Below are 22,776 nucleotides of genomic sequence, written 5' to 3'. Positions count from 1 at the left end.
GCAAATACCTGCATATAGTAATGGCAACCAAATGTCGATTAAAATGTTATATTTTTAAACACAAAAGCAGGCCTCACAATAAAAGTCCTTTATGACATATATAAAAAGTGCCACAGCAAAAAAAAAAAAAAAAGTTTTAAGTTTAAAAAATATATATATTTAAAAAAATAAAAGGGGAGAAAAACTGTGTTAGTTGCTCATTGAAAAAATGCATGTATGTGTTATATTTATATCTAATACCAATCCCATTCATTACAAAAACAATTTAACATTACTTTTCATTTTATAATAAGGTACTGCAGCATTTCAGCAGGAACCAATACTGAATGCTGAAGGCATTTCAAATTATATTTAAAAATTAAACATGCTTAAAGGGATAGTTCACACAAAAAATGAAATTCACCAAAATAAATATTTATTCACCCTTAAGTTGTTCCAAACCTGTATGAGTTTCTTTCTTCTGCTGAACACAAAAGAAGATATTTTGAAGAATATGGGTAACCAAACCGTTGACTTCCATAGTATGGAAAATAAAAAACAATGGAAGTGAATGGGGATCAAAAACTGTTTGGTTACTGACAAAATATCTTCTTTTGTGTTCAGCAGAAGAAAGAAACTCATACAGGTTTGGAACAACATAAGGGTGAATAAATAATGACAACATTTTATTTTTTGCGTAAACTATCCCTTTAAGAATGTTAATTTTTAAATATAATTTGAAATGCCTTCAGCATTCAGTAATTGGTTCATTCTGAAATGCTGCCGTACTTTATTATAAAATGAAAAGAAATGTAAAATTGTTTTTGTAATGAATGTTTTTGGTACTTTTGTGTGAACTGTGAACTATCCCTTTAAGTAGGGTAATAACAGCTTACAATACATTTCCATGAATCTACTCTTCCGTAAAGTCACAATACTATCTTGTTTCTCTTTCTGACTTGAGATGCAAAATCATTTGATCAACGGCAATGATGCAAATGTTCGTGTATATATTCAGGGAGAGAATATATCAGGCATAAATACCCGGATGTGATATGCTGTTCTAATGCACCTCCCCCCTCCGCTCCGCTCAGTCTTCCTCCCTCCCTCTCTCACTCTCTCTCTCTCTCTTTCTCTCCCCTCTCTCTCTCCCTCCACCACCACCACCACCATCGGCTCAACCCACTGCCTCTCTTCCCCCTCCGCTGCGGACCTACCGAAGCCACTGCAGTGAATCCTTCAATCTTCAAACCCAGCACAAGATCCGAGCGACGCGCTTATCGCGACTTCCTCGCTCAGAAAAAATAACCGTCGGCGACAGTTGAGTTCCGCGAGACTCTGCACAAGGCGAAGAAACCCCGGCGACAGAATGGTAAGGATCCCCAAGACCCCAACAGCTCTCGCTAAACCGCTGCAAATATATCCGAGATAGCAGATACTTCCTATACTGTTGCGCGTCGTATCTATCGCGCGTTTAACACGCCTTTCTGGTGCCGTGACGGACTGGAAACGCGCTCGCGGCGTCGCGATCAAAGCCGTTGTTGATAAAACAGAGCCATGGCTGTCAGTGTGGCCCACGTTCAGGCTCTGTACGCTATGAGCTGAGGAGAAACACACACGGAAAACACGTCGCTATCTTATAGATTCCAGTGTAAATGCTGTATTTGACCCGAACAGTGATCAACTGTAATGGCGCGGCTGGAGAAGAGAAACATTGTAACGCTTTGGCTGCTAGTTCAATCGATACGGCTGTCAAAGTGATCGAGAGCTGGTTTGCTCGTAAAATAGATCCGTTGACAACTTGAATCGACTGGTTGATTCTCCAGGAAAGGTTGACTTTGCTGGGCCATCAATTATACGACGGGGATTCCTACATTTGGGGAAGTTTTCTATCCCCTGGCGTGATTTTAATATATACTACTTTTTCATGAAACAGTTCTTTAGTATTTCCCTTTCCCTTCATTTTTAGGGTTTCTTAAAGGGATAGTTCACCCAAAAATCATTTACTCACCCTCAAGTTGTTCCAACCCTGTATAAATGTCTGCTGAACACAAATAAATATATTTTGAAGAATTTTTGTAGCCAAACAGTTGTTTTTTCCTCAATACTATGGAAGTCAATGGTGCCCCACAACTGTTTGCTTCAATTTAAATTTTTGGGTGGACTATCCCTTTAAATTTGCTAGAAGGTCTCTGTTTGCGCTTGTCCGCCCACCCTGACTTTTCAACTTTCCCTGCATAATAGTTTTATAAAAAGTCTTAAAATTAGGGAAATTCTGCCTTGCAACTTTTCATAAGAGTGTAAAAACATTTTCGCCCTGGTTTGATATTAACATGTGCATTTCTGTTGTTCTTATAACAAGACATTCACTGTCCCACACACTGTCATTACGGCCACACCCAGCATTTTACATCACAACCGTGTTTCTTCAAAGAGCTAATACTTGGTTGTTATAGAAATTGCAAAGTGACAGGAATGTTTTTAAAATGATTGCACCATGATCTGAGAGTGGATTTATCATGCGTCATTGGCCAAACGGATAGAGTTTATTAGAAACATTGTTGATGAATCACGTTTACTGTAATATTTAGTGTTGTATGTGCAATTTTGACAGATAATGAGCTGATTGACATAAGAATTCATATCTCATACAGTTCATATCTACCAATATACAGTGAGCTGAAGAAACAAGCAACCTACAGGATTCCCTCAGTTATGCAAAACCTAAAAAATATACTTCTGATCCTAAAAGTCTTATTAGTATTAGCCGTATTACCAATGACAGATGAATTTGATTGGATGTACTGTCATTGAGGTAAACAAAAGATATGGGAAGGTGATATTTATTTTGCTATCCTAACTATAAGTGGTTAGTTGAATATTATTTTATTTGCATTGTTGTCATTTTTCCCCCCCTGCTGCCCCAGAACAAATATGCAACCCATTTTCAGGTCTTTCTTGACCTACAAAAAATTAGTAAAACATTTATTTTTAAACTGTTTTCTAGTAAACTGGTTTGACTGGTCAAATAATGCAAATGTATTGTGTGGGAACGGCGACGGTGTGGGAACCCTGAACCTGTTGTTTATGTACCAATTTCTCTGGTATAGTCATTGAATGCAGTGCCTGATACAATGCATATGTATGTATAATTAATGATAGCTAATAAAAGATACACAATGTTAAAGTTTTAAAACGACCCTAGTTGGAACTTGGAATGAGCACTTCTTTTAATCAGACGCTGCAATCGGCCAATGAGAGAATCTCAGTTGATCAGTGTGACCCTAAAAGAAGACATTCAGTGCACTCAATTCAAAGAAAGTAAAGTGTGCATACTTGGGATGCATAGCGTAGCATTACGTGCTCCAAAGACTAGCTTCACAGACCCAGAATTAGCCTAGGCGCAGACGCTACCAACACCATGTCTATATTCATCTTAAATTATATCCCCTTGTACTCTAGGCCCAAACATTTCTTCTATAGTACCTTAAGATCCGGACAAAATCAGATTTTTTTTTCACATTTCCACTGCTGATTTGGGTGGAAAATGAGTTTTTAAAAAAAATTTAGCATTGTAAAATGCGTTTAAGCAGGGCTGAGAGTGCCATACTAATGACTTATATGTTAACTTCATGCTAAAGTTTTATATTCTGAAACAATGGCCAGTTAACAATAGCTTGCCTTGTACTATATTAGCTAACTTTGGATTGTATTTGTTGTTGCTGTCTCTTTAGGATGAATCCCTTAATCCGTTAATTTGTGGAATTGATTCATCATTTTAAAGTCGAAATGAAACAGAAGTGGTGACCGATGTTTTCTTACGTATTGTGACGTACTTCTGAGTATAACGGATTATTGAAAACAAATGTAAGGCGGGGCTTGGTTCTATGCAGTGGTTGTTGATTGGATGTTGAGATGTGGATGCAGGCCCTGTCCCAAATGGCACACTTCATGTGGACTTGCAATGACCGCCGCGTGCGTTAAGTCCACAAGGCCGTACGGTGTCCCATGTGTCATTTAGGTTTCAGAAGTTTCCCTTTGCGGCCGTTACGTGCACTTTTACTGAGACGGCAAACCCACTAGCTCTGCAGACTTCTACCCGACAGTCACAGCGGCGTAACTTCACGAAAGTGTGGACTTGGAGGAAGATTGCGAGGGTTTTGGGTTCCATTTGGGACAGGGCCGCTGATGAACACGAGCTTGAAGGAGCAGGGTTTAAGTGCACTAAACGATTGAAGAAGTCCTGCTTACGTCATCAGAGAAAAGTCTTGTGTTTTAAACATTACGAGGTAAATGCACAGATGACTTGTTCACAATAAGATGTGTAAGCATGCATGTAGAAAATAGATGGGGTGAATTTTCTTTAAAACAGCTTTGAAAAGTAGTACATATGCAAAATTATGCAAATTTGTATCTATGTTTAGGGGTACGGGCCTGATTTCTGACAAATCACTAGGGGTTCCCTTGAAAGTAAAGATATAAGTGCGTGCCAGTTGGCTTCCTAACAGATGTGCCTACTGAAGGAACTTCCTGATTGGACATTTGAAATGATTGGGGATGTGGTGATGTCATAAAGGGTCAAATGTAGCGCAAATATAGTTACATTTTAGCCGTGCATTCATTCCCTGTATGAAAGTTTCCTCCAGCTTTTGCTTTGAGGTGTCTTTCCTTGCCCGGTGACTTTGCTCACGCTTTAGGCCATATAACCAGATGAAGTAATCCTAAACCCTCAATCCACTTTAAGTTAATTTGCTGTCGCTCTACCACTAAAGTTAAAATAGCACAGGGCACTCAACCTTAGCTAACCTACTAGCTGTGGCAAAACACCGTCTGATTGTAGAGCACATGAGCGCACTAACTCATTTTAGAGGGAGACACATACTGAAACGGCTCTATTTGAATACAGTAAATAAGAGAAGTCCCTGTGTTTGACCACGCAGTGACTGAAGTGTGAGCTGTCCCACACGGGTTTAATCTACTTCCACACCATATGTGCAAACACGCATGTACACACAGCGCCAAAAATACACCTCCTCTACTACATGTTTTATCATTGCCAAAGTGTGCTCGAATGTTATAGTAGATCAGAAATGTTAACACTTCTCCTTTTTACAGTGTTCGTTCATTTTCTCTTATCTTATCCCCATGAAATGGCTGGATCACAATCACATAGCCACATGGGAACTTGAATTTGTAAGCTGTGAAACTGTGTGATACACATTTAATGGAGAGCTATAGATATTGTGGAAGTTGCTGTAGATCCTTCTAGGCACAACGATGGCCCAGTTTATCTGTCCCACTCTCTATATTGGGCTGTGGTAGCTTTGGTTTCCTCCTGCGAGTCACAACAGGCCCTCAGCGATCCGCTCCTGAAGGCACCAGCCCACTTGCTGACTTGAAACAACTTGATTTTTGTCTGGGATGTCACGCCTAGTGAGAAATCGTTTGTTGAAATCTTGCCCTCTGGCTGTCTTGTAGTTCATTTAAAAATCAAATTGTGTAATTTACGCATCCCAATGCCATTTTATTTTTCTGCCCTGAAACCCAAAATGAGATGCAGCCTCACCAAGGCTCATTCATAAAATTCAGCAAAACTTTAATGTTGTGAAATATTATTACAATTCAAAAGTGACAGTAAAGCTATTTATAATGTTACAAAAGATTTCTGTTTCAAAGAAATGCTCAAAGAATCCTGAAAAAATGTGTCACCGTTTTCACAAAAATAAATATGAAACCTTCATTCATTATCATAAATGTCTCTTGGACAGCAAATCATAATATCAGAATGATTTCTTAAGGATCATGTGACACTGAAGACTGGAGTAATGATACTGAAAATTCAGCTTTGCATCACAGGATTTTAGATATGGTGTTAATACCATTTACATCTATAATAATCCAGTTTAATTTGCCATCTGTAGCACCGTAAACACACCCCGAAAATCTGATTATCTACTTAACTAAGACGCGTCAGGTGCCATAGTGGTGTGACTCTGAGGACCCTTTCCCCTGTGACTCAGCTGACAGCTAGGCCTATGTGTCATGTAGTGAGAACATAGTGAACATTTACTAAATCAACACACACACAACTTTTTCATTACAGGAAATAGTAGCCTAAAAGACATATATTATGCTTGGTTGAGGTATTTGATGATACCAAATCATTGATTATGGTGTTATAATTGAATTTATTTCCTCAATCAGTATCAACGACATAAAAAAAATGAATTCGCCTTGGTTAACATTTTAAGTGTGTTGTCATGCTGATTCAGACTCTTGTTCTCTCTCTACAGGGAAATGAGGCGAGTTATCCCTTGGAGATGTGCTCACACTGTAAGTAAATTGGGTATTCTAGTACTTTTCCTTACTATTTAATTTGTAAATGGGGAAATTCAGTCATAGTTTATGCAGGTCGAGCACTAGATCTAAAACGATGCCTTAAACACCACCTGTACATGTCTGGATTTGTTTCAACATTTGTCAAAAACATGTGTTCGACATCAACAATATAGAAAATGGTGATTATGTAATTATTGAGGATTATGTAGGAGATGACGAGGTTTGGAAACTGATGCATTTTGTATAATAGGATGGGTTCAAATCCCTTTAAGGCAAGTCAGTCCACATGGCGGCCATCTTGATAGGGCCCCTGGGCTGTAGTTAAATGAGGTTTGCCGTTTTGTTTCCTTCCTACAAGAAAGAACTAGATATTGCTAAATATCTAGATAAGTAAATATCTTTAAAATGTACTTTTGGATGAAAGGAAACTGGCCAATCAAAGCACTCTGAGCTTATCAGAAGGAGGGGCTTTGTAGAAATCAGCACGTTTCAGACAGACTAGGAATAGAGGAGCTGCAATAATGTACAGCATGGAGAAGAAAAAAAAAGTGTTTTTTGAACCTTAAAGCATAACCTAATCTATTAACACAGTAAACAAAATAATGCACTTTTAAAATGGTATCAAATGACCCTTTAATATTTTAAATTAGTTTTATATTAGTAGTTTATATTTTCCATTTTAATTTTAATTAAACTTTTAGTCATTTTCATGTGTTTTTGTCATTTTATTGTTTATAAATATGTCTATTTAGGATTATAATTTTTTTTTTATGTCAATTTTAGTACTTTAACCTAAATAAACCACTTTATTGTGCACTGGTCAATGCTTTGTTCAATTGACCCTCCTGCAAAAGTACGTCACATAAACAAAGATGAACCGTGGTTAGTCACTAGAGCTGGACAATTCTGGATAAACTGAGAATGACTAACAAATTCTACCTAAACAAAATAACATTTTACCAGAGGTTATGACAAAATGTTGATTGCTGCAGTCTAGTTTTAAAACATTTAATTAATTTAAATTATTATTATTATTTTTTTAATCAGGTTGAATAAATGATTCAATGACTCGCTCATAAATACTTCACTTGTTTCACTACTTGATGAATCAGGCTTTTTGAACAAACCTCTTGAATAAACGTTTCAATGGCAAACACGTTTTTTAACAGTCACGTGTCGCCACCTACTGGCGTAACAATGTAATCATCTGGTAATTTAAATATTTGCAATACAGAAATAATTATATTGTGTGGTTGAAAAGACTGTATGTGAGCTTTTTCATACCTATACATGACCACTGCTCTTTCTGTCTCAGCGATGTGATTTTGTCAAAGATTAATAGACATGGCTGAATCGTTGTCATTTAGGAATAAGATCGCGTGGGTATTTAATTCGATCTTTTAGCGATTAATCCTGCAGCTCTATCAGTCAAGACATGTTGCTCGTTGTGGATGATCAGAATAAGCAGCCGTCAGTGTAGTCTAGTTTGGTCCTTTAAACACTTGTGCCTGCTGCTTTGGGATCAGCTGGAAGATCGAGACAGAGGGAGAGGGCTTTCCCTGGATCAGTGGGGCTCTCCAGGTTTGGAAGAGGGCCAGTGCTAGACAGGGTGGCGTAAGGGTGCTTGCTGTGGATATGTGAGCTATAAATGCCTCCAGCTGGTAAAGGTTAGTCTGGGGGCTGCGGGAAGCACAAGCCTGTTTATTTATAGAGTTGGTGGGGGTGAGTAAAAGATCATGAGGCGATGGCCCATTTTTAATAGGTTTCTTTTTTGTGTGGTTCGTAATTCTTGACAAACACATTTAGGAGAGCTTTAGGATTTTTGATAACCCTTTTTTTTGCTGTGAATGTCAAATTATACAATCCTCTTTCAGAAATAAGTTTCCACTTATTTAAAGGGACGGTTCACCCAAAAATGAATATTCCGCCATCATTTTCTCAACCTCATGTTGTTCCAAACTAAAAGAAGATCTAAAAATCTTGTTGTTTTGTCCAAACAATGAAAGTCAAAGGGGATCTTCTTTTGTGCTCCCCAAGCAGACAAATGAAAGTCATACAGGTTTGGAAAGACATGAGGGTGAGCAAATGATTACAGAATTGTTGTTGTCGGGCGAACTATCCCTTTAAGAAATAATTCTAATGTTACTGTTACTTCATAACCTTTACACATATAGAGAAGGAATATGAAGAAATTTCTCCACTTTGTAAGTAAAACTAAGATTATTAGAGTATGTTTTACAAGCAAATACTATTTCAGTCTTTCTACTTCAAAATTTCATGCGTTGCATGCTTTGTAATTATTTGGGAAATTCACTAGCTATTTTATAAATGATAAAATTGTTGAACTTCACAGAGATGGGATTAAGATGGGTCTTACTCGTACGTACCGTGGAGAATAAGCTAAGTGTGTGTCCTGTGAATAAGAGGACAAAACTCTTTCAAATATTTGATGGCACTAACATGGCAAATCCAGTGATTTTATTCGCCCTCAACACCGTGATGATGAAAGCAGTGGGAGGTCAAAGGTCAAGGCGAGCCGAATTCCCAGGAGCTTATGCTGCCGAATGAGGTTCCAGTAATGAAATGTGCTGGACTGTAACTGGGTGATAATGAGTGTGCTGCTGTGAAACTGAGCCACCTGTTGGTCAGATGGGTGCTTGGCAACCACAAGGACATCATAAGGCCTCTCAAATTAGCAGATGTGGTAACACAACACTTATGACATCATCCCAAATCAGTTTTGTAGATGAGATGCATCTGGCAAACACAGACTGTTTATTTGACATACAAAAGAAAAGATGATACTGGTCACCAGTCACTATATTTCACCCCTACACTGTTTTATTGGATCATGAGAAGGCATTATGTTTAAGAGGGATGTGCACACGAACTGGATATCTGTGTCAGAAATCGCCCCCTATACACTCACTCATTTCCTACATTAGTCCACTAATGTAGTCCACTTGAAGGAGTGAATGAAAACGAGTGAGTGAATTCGGACACTGAGGGCTGTTGTTTTTGCATAGTTTGTGCTTGTCGTTTAATAATCATTTGAAACTTAACAAACTGACAGCTCCATTTGTAATGAAAAGATTCATCTTGAACTCTTTCATGGAAACTAGCATAAACCTTAATTAGCAATTGAATAATCAAGTAAAAAGGAACTATTTATACCTGTATGATATTATGCTGTACCCACATTGGACCAGCGGTTTGGAAAATGGATGGATGGATGATTCAGCTGCGGTGCCATCTTCTGGTCAGACGCGGGAATTCAGTCGGCGACTCTCACGGGGCATTATGGGTATTCTCTAGCCGTTGAGCGTACATTGGTTGCACACTCGTTATTGCGGTGCGTTGTGCGATTGAATGTGTGCACTGCATTCGATAACGTCCACTATGGTTTCAGACACCACTACAAATGGCTGTTCCCTCAAATAGTGCCCTATTTAAGGGTATAGGTGTGATTTCGGACACAGACACACTTTCAAAAAAAAAATTGAGGAAGTGCTTCAATATTCAATATTAAGGTAGTATTGTTCCAGGTTAAATAAGTTATCAATTGACCGCATGTGTGGCATCATTTTGATTACCACAAAATATTATTTCGACACACCCATCGTTTTCTTAAAATCAAGTTTACACTGAGGTTATAAAGCAAGTGAGCCAGATTTTGGCGGATTTAAAAGCAGAATGTGAAACTTACAATATTGTACTAATTCACTTCTATTGAAAGTGCCTCATGTTGTTGCTTTTTTTTATAATACTGGTGAAAATGAATTGTCACAAAGGCTATGTACTGAACCCAGAATATTCCTGGTTTTGGATTCATCTGATCTTAAATAGACGTGTCTTAGAGAGGGCATTTACATAAGACACGTTCTTGCATTTAAAAACGTCTAGTTGGAGCACTATCTAGTGTTGTTGACGCATTTTAGAAGTAGATCGCTAATTAAAACAAAAATCAGCAGCAGAAATGATGTAGCAAAAGTTGACACATTTCTCTAATGAGCGTGTGCACCACTGCTCTCCCTCCGCTGAGAGATGGATGTCCTTGTTGCTAGGGGGCTTTTCTGAGAGGCCCTTATCAGCCATTACAGTGTGAGAGACCATAGACGATCAGCCCGACTGCTATAAATATTTTCCCATCTCGACATTGTTTGAATACTGTGGCTCAGTGATGCAACAGTCATGCTGACGCCAAAGTGCCTGTAGTGAAGAGTGTGAAACTATATTTTTTATTAGAGACCGATAGCCGATTATTCAGAATGATATCTACAGATAGTTTGATTTTCTGAAGGAAAAAAAAATCTCTCCCAAATAATGCTGCAAACTATACAGGGAACCCTCTCATTTGGTACATTAAAATTAACAACAGCTGTTATATTCAACTGGTATTTATTTTCAGATGTAATAATTACACTTACATTTTGGTAAGTTGTGCTGTATCTTTCAACATATCTTCTGATGTTCATGCATGTTTCTTCTTACCATAATTTGTGTTAAAGTGGAAGAAAAGACTCTGCCGCTTCATCTGAGGCTCTACAGATCTGTCACGTCACATTTAAGAGCGTCAAAATGCCATTTATTGTTTGAATTTTGTGATAAAATGGACAGAATTTGAAAGCTGAGACTTTGTTTCTTATCTGAAGTAACAGAGCACAAAGCTCCTTGAGATTATTGAATGGGAGGCGCTACAAATAATGATTGGTGTGGGAAAAAACCACAGACCTGACAATCCTGGCTTCAACTATGGGTGATTCACAGGGTCAAATAGAGCCTGCTTTAATGTCGCTATTTTTAACTGTCAATGCTTTACTGTTGCATTAACTTGCCCTCAACACAAGAGAGATTTTCTTCACACACAGTATAGATTGCAGTCTGAACATGTTTTTCCGCACCCTTTTGATTGACAGGATACAATCAGCCCTGATCATTGGAAAAAATCGTCCAATAGTGAAAATAATTGCTTTTATCGGCCAATACAGATTATTAGCCAATACATTTTTGCATCTATCATTTTTATTCTTTTGAGGCCTAGAAAGCCCCTTTAGGTAATGCAGATCTGACCTAAAATGGCCCCATTCACCACTTTCAGTGTGTGGACTGCAACACCCTTTGTCCCGACGTCTCGCGGCACAACAGATGCATGATGGTGTAATACAGTCACCTGGTTTATTGACACACATTGGCACTAGCTCTATCAGGGTTAATCCATGGTATATTAATAGATATGAAGTATGAGCAGTTATATCATCTGCTTTAGGATAATCTGGGAAGTGTCCACAAACTCAAAATAGCACAGCAGAAATCAGCATGCGTCTCTTTACCTCTCTTGAACCACGGAGAATAACTGAATGTGCAACAGCAGTAACTCAGAGCTTGTTTCAGCAGTGACAGGGTCTTAGGCTGCTTTTCATTTACACGGCTGTTTTTGAAACCCATTCAACTTAAATGACGTGCTTAAATATTGAATATTATTATTATTATTATTATCCGAGACCCAGATATTTGATTTGTCCTCTGTTGAAGACTTTTTTTTTTGCTTAGTATGCAATACCTGATTAATCTGGTCTGTCAGGGATATTTGAATGATTTAGGTTTAAAGCTACAATATGTAATTTTTTTCGCCGCTAGGGGTCGCTAACCTCTTACAATAACAAAGGCGTTGGTTGATGACGCAGTGATAAGTGGAATCATGGAACTTGTCATCATGCCGATGGATCTAATAATGTTTATGGATGAGTGAATACATTGATGTTTTTTAACATGACTGTGGTATGAAGCAGGTCGCAATTGCTAATGAGAGACAGATATCAGCGCCACACGCGAGTCTCGCGGATATAAAGGAATGAGGACATTTAATTCTACCAAAATAAGTTACCCTCAAGTGCTGAATTACTACTCACACAGGTCAGTTTATTTGACAAATTAATTTTGTGAGGTAACGCAGCGCTGTTTCACTTGGTCTACACTATCACACTAAACTGCATTTGAGTGTGTTGAAAGTTATAATGTTATTTTATGTGTTAGTTTGTCGGCTATATGAAACTAGCAGTAAGCTAGATCAACATTAGAATAACATACTGATCATATTCTAACATTTCATCATGTTGAACTATATGACATTGATTTGTTTTATGTACATTTGCTCACCTGTCTTATAAATTACAAGAGCAGCGTCTTTGTCAAGTCGAAGTTTGCTGCGAAGCAATCAAAACTCAGCATCTCAAAAACGCCACGCAGATATTGATCCTTGTTTTAGTTCTCCTTTTGTCTCAAAGTCTGTTTGCCATGATCCATAATGTTTGAACGAAACAACAACAGAATGCCGCTAAATATTACGCTAAATCACTCTGCAGAAGTAGCAGTGCTTCGTCCAGGGTGTCTGCGGATCCTTAAAAAGTCTTAAAAAGTCTTAAATTAGATTTTTAAAATTTAAGGCCTTAAAAAGTCTTATTTTTACTTATGAAAGGTCTTAAATTTTAGATGGCAATTTGACTTAAACATATCTAAATGTTTTCTAAATTAGAACCATCTAATTAGCGTACTTTTTTTATTTATTATTCTTTCTTTGTGGTTCACGTGACATTTCGCGTCATTCGCGGCAGCGTTACGTCCATCTCCTGCAGACCTGCACGCGCGAAACAGGAGGAGAGAATGAGAAGTGAGTTGGTAAACGTCAGTTCAGTTCTAAGTTCAGTCTTTATGTTCGTAGTGGTGTGCGATGTGTATTGTCTATTATTATTATATTGTAATCATTGTTTTAACGATGTACTGCGAGCTGACATCGCTTTGGTCTCGTACTCACTGCGTGATGAGTGCAGTTATAACGTTAGGTAGGCTATGTTCCCATGAGTTTTTGTCTCATATCATATTATGTTGTTATCATAGACCTACAATATCACATCAGCAAGACTTCCGTTTTCCCGTGCACAATTGCAAATGTGATTATTTATTTATATAACAGTAATTAACAATAAATTAACATTGTGATTTAAATTTTATAAACAGTAGCCTATTGTCAATATTGTTTGTTTCCCCTTTATTTCGCTGACGAGAATTTCAAATTGAAGCCATAGCACAGCCTCAATGCAACAGACAGCGATGAGTTTTTGACTGGAATCCGCGTTTTGAACGAATCAATTTAATGATTCAATGAACAATCACTTGCTTCCCGAATGAATCAGCCGTTTGAACGAATTGGTTGAATGAATGACTCCCTCAACTCACTTATTAAAACAGTGACTTGCCGCCACCTACTGGCAGCTTTAGTTTCACATTTAGAGTACTTTTTAATTAGAATGTTAAAATTAGAAATCACAGTTCATATTTAACAATCTCATAGCTTTATTTATGCAATTGTAAATGCAGTGTAAATATATTAATGCCAGATCTGATGCCGCCACTGTGTCACCTCTGCACTGCAAAGGTGGATTTTGATTTAATGATTTAATTTGACTGGTAACAGTGGTATTGTGTAATTATTCTAATATAATTTAATTTAAATGTTAGAATTTGACATAAAAGGTGATGCATACATCTACAAATGTCAATATAGAGATGAAAATGCCACTGGAAATCAATTTAAGATGGCAAATATTACCCGTTAATAAAAAATGTTAATTTTTGTTACTATTATCTAATTATTACCCTCAAAACTTTGAAAATATCGATCGAGACATATTTTGTCAATATTGCACACCCCTAATGCATGGTATTAATTTTGATTTCTTCGGGTCTTAAAAAGGTCTTAAAAAGTCTTAAATTTGACTTTAAAAAATGTGCAGAAACCCTGTTCGTCTTCTGAGAATATCGTTCCCAATATGTAACGGTTAGAAGATGGCTGTGTCTCATGTGACCTTGTTATTTGTACACACTGTGACTATACAAATCACAACATGTAAACAGGAAAATGTTGGTGTTATTTTGTCACTTATTGGGAGCATTATGCTAGCTGGAGCCATTTACCTCCAGTCTTTGTGCTAAGCTAGGCTAGCGGTGGGTGCGTCAGACAGAGCTACGGCACGCACGGTAATGAAAAGGGTATGTATAGACTTTTCTAACTCTGGGGGATACGGTGAATAAGCTAAAGTCCCAAAAAGTCGGCGTGTTCCTTTAACCATTTACAAAGTCGGCAAGATGCATAGTGTTTTAAAATCTTCAGATTTTAGAAGTTGTGTAGTAGGGCTGGGCGATAAAACGATAACAATAATTATCGCGATATAATTTTTCTCGATAAAACGATATCAAGAGTTCGATAATTTTCCGTCTACAAATTCCCATCATTTACCATGGATTTACTGTAACGTTAGCCTAGTAATATTAACTGCACCATGAAATGTGGGATATACATATTGAATTGTAGTATATTATTAATGTAGACGATGTATTAAAGGACTGATGGAATATAATTACAGTATTTAATAATGTATTTAGGCTACTGTTTTTCATACAAATACCATAGAAACCATAAAGTTACATTTTGCCATGATAGTGAGGTTATCATGATCTAAATGCATGATACTGGATGACCAATGGTTAAGTTTAATAAAACTCAAACAGTCAGAATATTACATTTTACCAAATAAAAATTAGCACATGCAGAAACTAAGAAATTAATTGTCCAATAAAGATATTTATTTTGTTAAGGAAAAATGACAAATGTTTGAATGTTCTACCTCAGATTTGTGAAATGTTCACCAGTTTGGCAAGTGTTTGTCCTGATATGTTCTGACAATAAAGAGTAGTTTAAAACCACAATTAACGCTCTGGTTTCTACAACTTTCACTTAGGAGCAAAAATCTGCCTTTAAACTTGAAAGAAATAAAGATTTGATTATTGATATCGACTGATATAAAAAAAAAAAATGTGATTTTTTTTTTTTTGGCCATATCGCCCAGCCCACTATTGTGTAGTGTATTCCAGCCTTTAGTTGAACAGAGTGAGTTGGGCCTCAGAATCGTATCCCTGACACTTGGCGACTGAAGAGTTGCAAACTTTGAGAATCGCTGATCTCTTGTGATTTCGATGTTTGATTCGATTAACCACACAGCGCTAACAGCAAACAGTCTGACAGCTGATTACTTGAGGTGTGTACCACGTGGCTGTGTGAATGAGATTAGGTCATTCAGCAGTCCGCGGCACACAGCACAACACTGAGCCGGAGTTGAACGGCAGTCCTCTGAGAGATGACCATGACTGCCAGGCAGAAGAAACTGGGTACGGCTCCTTCTGGCTTTCTGATGGGAGCCAAAGATGGATGGGTGTGTGTGAGAGAGTGAGAGCCTTGAATATGGAGTTTAGCCTCCCTGTGTGTGTGTGTTTTGAGACTTGTGCAATCCTCGTAACCATTAGTGATTGACGTTTTGAAGATCTATTATTGATGGTTGTAGCCGAGGGAAAGCTAAGAGAATGAGGAAAGGATGTATAATTTAGTCTGTGTTTTGTGTTGCGCTTCTATTTAAATGAATTGCTCTCTTCTCTCTCTATTTCAGTTGACGCTGATGAGATTAAAAGACTAGGAAAGCGGTTTAAGAAACTCGACCTTGATAACTCGGGCTCTCTCAGCGTGGAGGAGTTTATGTCTCTGCCCGAGCTGCAACAGAACCCGCTGGTGCAGCGAGTCATCGATATATTCGACACAGATGGCAATGGAGAAGTGGACTTTAAAGGTCAGTGATTGTGCAGTTATACAATGTCTAGGGTCTTTAAGCGTCATGATAGTGATGACATTGCAAAGCATACTGAATTCCAATTTAGTCTTTTTTCTTACATCTATTTGCATGATCAGTTGTGATTGGTCTGGTGTTCCTTGCATATATTTAACCATTCATATCTGCCTTTATGCAGAACCAAAGCCTAAAATTGTTTCTTTGTGGCCTAGGAAATGTAATATTATATGTGTTTTCTGACCAGTTGAAATTGTTGCATTGAGAAGCACAAGCTCAGTGCTAGTTTCAGAGGTGCTCTGTGTACTTGAGGAGTTCAGTGTGTAAATGGCTACCTCATCCTTCAATTGCCTGTCTTTTTTCCTTCCAGAGTTCATTGAAGGCGTCTCTCAGTTCAGCGTCAAGGGCGACAAGGAGCAGAAGCTCCGCTGTGAGTCTCTTTCAGTTTTGAATCTCACCTGCACTTTTCCTAGTAAACCCTATGAAACCTACTGTGTCATATTTGATGTGCAAAATTTCTAAGGCATCTACATTATCAACATGATAACTGAAACACAATCTACTCCATGCCTTCTGTCGTCTGATTGATAGTTACGGTTTCAGCGAGTGAAAGGCTTTTTAGAGTCATTATACAAACGTCCACCATCAGGTCGTGGTATACGTGCCATTCTGCTCTGAAATCTTTAAAAACATAAAAATAACTTTTATATTGTTATTAATATTTCAAGATGAACACTTACTGGACTGAAGCAACTTAGGTTTAGTTGATTATCCATACATACATTTTTAGAAAAATCACATGAATCGATATATCAGAGGATCTCTCAATCATCATTGTATTGCATTGCATTACATGTTTTTTCTCACACAATAAAAATGACTGCTCGTAAAACTAAGCATTTAAATATTATCTTACTTAGACATATAATTGGAAGAAATAGTGACAACTGATATTTATATACAACTGCTATACTGTTATAAAGATCCTATTAATTTACATTACAATCTGAATTTCATCTTGGTGCAGCTGCACCAAATTTCATATATTTTTTTATAAAATTAAGCCGTTTTTTCGTTCTAGAGTTTGAGCTTCATATTCTCACTATATGATACTACATGAGCCATAAAAGCATGATGCAGAGTCCTGCACGTGGGCGGGTGAACCGCTAATATTTGATGTAATGGGTGGAAGAATATTTACGTTGTCATTTGAGAAGCGGGTGCGTGTCAGGAATCAATAGACGAGGGCGGACTGCGGGTCCAATATCCAAGACTATTTCGACTCCATTCGGTACTTGTTGCTGTCAGGCAGTCCGTGCATATTTGTTCACATTCTGAAGACTGTCAAAGGTTTCTAATATACAATGCGTTTTGCAGAATTAAACATTATAGCCAGTCGCACTGAATTGAAGAGATGGACAGCTTCAGTGTCAAACGGGTTGTGTCGTGTTCAGAATTAAATTAGTACAAAAATGTGATCTTTATATATATATATATATATACACTTCCTGGCCACAAAAATAAAAAAGTCGCTGTTTGGATTTAAAAGCAAAGCTTAAGAGCCTATGATTGGATCATTATTGCAGTGATTGTGATGTTTCTAGCATGTTATATGTTTGGAAACAGTTCTTCTAATCCGTATCGATGGAATGTGCAGCTTCTCATTTCTTAAACAAACATGTAGGAAAACACATCATGTTCATGTTGCAGGATGATAATGTCAAGATTCATCAGGCTCAGATTGAGAAAGAATGTTTAGGAAGAGCATGAAGAATAATTTTCACACATGAGTCCAGATCTTAAATTCATTGGAAGTCTTTGGGATGTGCTGGAGGAGACTTTACAGAGTGCTGGACTCTTGCATTGTCATACAAGATCTTGACCAAAAACTGATGCGCCTCTTGATGGAAATAACATCACAACATTAGTTCCTATAGATTTTCTATGAATTTAAGGTCTGGACTCAGATGTGCCAATTCATGTGTGAAAATTATTCTTCATGTTCCTCACAACCATTCTTTCACAATTTGAGCCTGATGAATCTTGACATTGTCATCCTGGAATATGGCCATGATGTGTCTTCCTACATGATTGTTTAAGAAATGGAAAGCTACACACTCCATCAGTCAGAGCTAGAAGAACTGTTGCCACACATATAACATGCTAGAAACATAATAATCACTGCAATAATGATCCATTCATAGACTCTTAAGCAGTTGCCTATTTAAATCCAAACAGCGACCGTTTTTGGCCTGGCATATACAGTATGTCTAAATGCGTAACAAACTTTTTTTTATAAGATTTTTTTGGGAATTATTTCATTTCAGACTAAAAATGTTGATTCAAACCAAATAAAAAGCCATAAAACTAGTCTGTAGTGCAGTGGTGCATTATATCACCTTTTCTGTCATGTTTTGATTCTTGGTTTGTTTCTGCAGTTGCGTTCAGGATTTATGACATGGACAAGGATGGCTACATATCCAACGGCGAGCTGTTCCAGGTGCTGAAGATGATGGTAGGGAATAACCTGAAGGACACCCAGCTGCAGCAGATCGTCGACAAAACCATCATCAACGCAGACAAGGACGGGGACGGGAGGATATCCTTCGAGGAGTTCTGCGCTGTGAGTCTCACATGGGTCATTTCACTTTTGGGTCTGGCTTCTAATGTAGGGATTCAGCGAAAGTTGACACGCCAAACATTTTCATCTGCTGATGCCAATTTCAGCTCTCACTGCAAGAGAAAATAGGCTCGAAGTAAAACGAAAGGGCTCGACATTAACGTTTGTCCAGGACGTGGTTTTTTTTCAAGGGGCAAGTGAAAGAAATTTACTTGCCCTACCGGACAAGTAGCCTGATTAAAACTGATTAAAAAAGGGTAACATTGAAACGCAAGAATGATTCTGATTTTATTACATTCAGTGTAAAGAGTTATTGATAATGGATAGTGTATTTCTGGTAATAAGCCCGCGCTGTTGAGGCTCGCGCTGCCTGTCTCTGTGTGAGAGACTTTCGTGAGAAATTGAAAAAAAATGCTCACATAAAAAAACATACTGACTACTGAGGTAATAATTCAAAATGTTTAGTTTTTTATGCATAACATATGATATAGTTAAGTAACATAACACGACCCAGGGAGCTGTTTTGCCGAATATTATCACGATTGCAAATCTTCCACTGATTTTATAGTTCAATAAACAAGTAGTTAATATTAAATCACTTACATTTTAGACACAATATTGACTCTTTTTATTGTATTTCACCAAAGACCACAGCAGAACGTTTGTGTATTTTTGGTGGTGGTGTTTTGTTATTGAATGATTCAGCGTTTTGAACTAATCGGTTAAATCAAAGATTCATTGACTCACTTATTAAATTACTTACTGCCACCTACTGGCAGTTTAGTCTTATGTTTTAAAGTATCATGGCATTTTTTTTTTCCAACATTTCTTATTTGTATATTCAAAAATGTATTTAAAACATTAACCACATAACTTTATTTATTGCGGTTTTAAAATTAGCTGTCTAAATTATTAAAAAAAATGTGGTGATGGCCCTATAGTGTCTTATTATTATAATTCAATTTATTGAAAGTAAGAATTGACACGAATAGAAAGATGACGCATACATTTAATAAGGTTATTAACCAAAAATATGCATATTTAAGTATTTAAATCTGATAGAACACTGATGACAATATTCATCAGTAACTTTTGTACTCGCACAAGCACATGACAAGGCTAAATGTCTTAAATTATTTTATACGTTTCTATCTCTATAAACGGTTTTGAAAAATCTTAGTCCAGTACTCGTGAATAAATGTATTGATTTATTGATCAGAAGTTGTTGGAACACTAAATAGAATAATTAACATTTAATATGAATGTAATTATTATAGATATTTTGCCTGTGTTTTTTTAGTTTTGGTATGTTTTTGCGGTGGTGCTTTAATTAGCGCCATGCAAGATAAAAAAAAAAAGTGGGTTATTGAAACACTTTTTACAATCTCTGGTTATGAAATGCACTGACTTTTTTTTCCCCTGTCACCATTTATCCGCAGGTGGTTGGTGGCTTAGACATTCACAAAAAGATGGTGGTGGACGTGTGAAGAGACGAAACGGGCCCTTCACTGAACACCCTCTTTTTCACTTCTCCATTTCTGAGAATCAGCTCCAGACGTTCTGCTAACACGCGCTCTCTCTCTCTTTCTCTCTCTCTCTTTCTATCTTTCTATCTTTCAATGGAAGTATTTCTCTGAATGATGCCTCTGTTCCCCGTCTGTACTCCCTGAGCCTTGTGACGCCTGCCATCCTAAGTGTTAAAGAGCATGAGATTCTTCTGTCCACGTTCTCGGGTATTTAAGGACAGTCAGAGAGACGTCGTCTCTGTCGATTACCGAGCGATTCAGTGTGGTGGAGATGGAGAAGGAAGAGAGGAGGGTGTGTGTGTGTGTGTATGTGTGTACGTTCTTTATTTTTATTTTTGAAGGGGGGGGAGTTTTTGTATTTATTTTGGTCCTGTCTTTTTTTTAAATATGATCTAGGTCTACAGGGAATACATGTATACGAGCGACATGTGACTTGACACTTGATTTCAGTGCAACACGCTTCAAGCATGAAGTGCCAATCGAAACATACAATAGCTGAATATTGAAATCGCTATCTGATGTTCTTCATGTCATGGGGAGATTAAAAAAAGTTTGTTAACAAGCTTATTGTTTTTGTTTCCACCTCTTTTGATATCTGTTTCAGATCTCACGCAAAAATGCAAAAATCCGATTCGAATTTTCTGCCGAGAATGTGTGCGTGTATGTGAACGTGTGCTGTGTTAATATTGTCAGGGAGTTCATCTACCGTCTTGCTTTCTGATATACAGTAGACTAGGATAAAAAGTAAATATATTTGAAGTTGTGCACATATATACGTATGGTTTACTTTTTAAGACGGGTGTTTTATCGCAGGGGTCGTGTGGGGAGGGGCGATCAGATCACATGTTACTGTAGGATGGAACCGTGCCATCAGTAAACTCTCAACTTTTTTTGTGTGTGTGTGTGTGTGTGTGTGTGTTTTCTGGATTTATTACCATTTTAACATCGCAAACGAGTCATTTTGATTTACCTCTTGACATTGTAGTTACTTACGAGGATACAGTGCATATTGTGGCGGACTCAATCCACAATAACACCTGATTTGAATATTTGTTGTGGAAATTTAAGGTTAACTTTTCCAACTTGACTGCAGGCAGCATTGTAAAGATCTTAGTAGCTCATATTTGTATATTAGGGATTGAAGGACAGAATGTGTGTTTTGTGGGCTTGGGTTTTTTAGCTTTAATCGAGTTGGTTCGCTGCATGTTGCCGTCGAAGTAGGCAAAAACCAGACCAGACTGACCATCCGTTTCTCTCTTTTACTTCATCATTTCAAAGACTGATCGATGGGATTCGATTTGTTCAAGAAGGAGAGACCTAACTAAACGCTGTCAATGCGGATGAATACACTCGAAGCGTTCAGCCACTCCGCTAGTTTTAAATGTGAATCTCCCGCGCAAACCGGCGCCATCTTCTGCACGGAGAGACGAGGCTTGTATGTCGTTCCCGAAGACCGTCGTGGTCTTGTGATGTGCTTGCATGATACGGGAGGGTTTCTCTCTATTTTTTTCTTTGTATTGTGCATGTAGATTATTATTTTATTTTTTTATTTTTATTTTGGGGGGGGGGGGGGATTCTCTTGTTTACATATGAATCGTACTTTTGAGATATAATCTGAATGACAGTTACATATAAATATATGGACGTTGCCAAAGTTTTGGTAAATGTTTAAATATGGAAATTATTTTAAAGCGAGTTTCTTCACTACATTTATCCATAAATATTATTATTATTATTATTATGAAAATAAACATGTGAGTTATTCTGGATTGGTGTCCATCACTCCCAGCGAAGCTTCGTTTTGTTCTTTCCTCTTTTTAAAAAAAGAGGGAGTTATGTTTTTTTTTTTTTTTTTTTTCGTTATTAGTTTGGTTGAATTGTTTTGTACAGAATGTGTGTTTATTAATGCTTCTTGCTTTCGGTTCTGTTTTGTATTTCTTCAGCTGGGGGTCAGACAGCCATCTATATAACTTTCGGTGTGGTGGGATTTTGGACAAAGGAAACACACAAGTGAATGAAAACGTTTCGCTTTTAGGTTCAACGTTTTGTTTCTTTCTTCATTTCTCTGCATGCTGCGTCATATGCTGTGGGAACCATTGATATGTCATTCATGAAAATGAGAAATAAAATATTTGAGACTTGTACAAATGTGTTCTGGTTGTGTCAATTGCACCATAATGTCGAAATAGAATGCATTTCTTAATATGGCCTATTGGATGTAATACTTGGGTTATTTTTAACCTGATCGTCAACAAGTGGATCTCTGAGCTGCTGTGAGTGAGTGGAGGCGGGGCTCATTTGCATATTCATAGAACTGGATGTACTAAATGAGGCAAGGGTGTAGAGTTACATTCATGCTATTTGGCATGAAGATTTGTTTTTCAAGGAAAAGGCATTTATATATGTCATTTAGGTGATCAAAGATGTTTTAAGGGATAAATTATTGACTACCAGCTGGCTTTAATGACAGTCTCCCAGGAAGAGACATTTTGTTTGATGGAAAAACAAAACATCAATTTTTAGCAATGGATTTGATGAATTTTCACCTGTTAGTTGGTTTGTCTCACTCTTAAATATCCTGTTTGGTAATAAATTGTCAAAAGCTGGTTATAAATATCTAAATTGTCACCAAAAATGTTTG

At 37.4% G+C, this 22,776-nt stretch overlaps 1 protein-coding gene across 1 annotated transcript; it reads left to right on the top strand.

Annotated features, from left to right (window-relative positions):
* Positions 1–1,071: 1,071 nt before the first annotated feature.
* On the top strand, positions 1,072–22,283 carry ppp3r1b (protein phosphatase 3 (formerly 2B), regulatory s1ubunit B, alpha isoform, b). Its single transcript, XM_081362394.1, has 6 exons — positions 1,072–1,351; positions 6,273–6,312; positions 15,816–15,992; positions 16,360–16,419; positions 18,428–18,612; positions 20,049–22,283. The coding sequence occupies exons 1-6, from the start codon at positions 1,349–1,351 to the stop codon at positions 20,094–20,096; spliced, it is 513 nt and encodes a 170-aa protein (XP_081218520.1). The 5' UTR covers positions 1,072–1,348; the 3' UTR covers positions 20,097–22,283.
* Positions 22,284–22,776: the final 493 nt, after the last annotated feature.

This window comes from Scardinius erythrophthalmus (genome assembly GCF_964197995.2).
Source record: "Scardinius erythrophthalmus genome assembly, chromosome: 3".
Taxonomy (NCBI): domain Eukaryota; kingdom Metazoa; phylum Chordata; class Actinopteri; order Cypriniformes; family Leuciscidae; genus Scardinius; species Scardinius erythrophthalmus.
This window is presented reverse-complemented; position numbering and strand designations above follow the sequence as displayed.

Excerpts from the sequence above, each read along its gene's own strand:
- ppp3r1b (XM_081362394.1), top strand. Across the intron at positions 6,313-15,815 it reads CTTGGAGATGTGCTCACACT|TTGACGCTGATGAGATTAAA; the intron begins GTAAGTAAATTG and ends TCTCTATTTCAG. Across the intron at positions 16,420-18,427 it reads CAAGGAGCAGAAGCTCCGCT|TTGCGTTCAGGATTTATGAC; the intron begins GTGAGTCTCTTT and ends TTGTTTCTGCAG.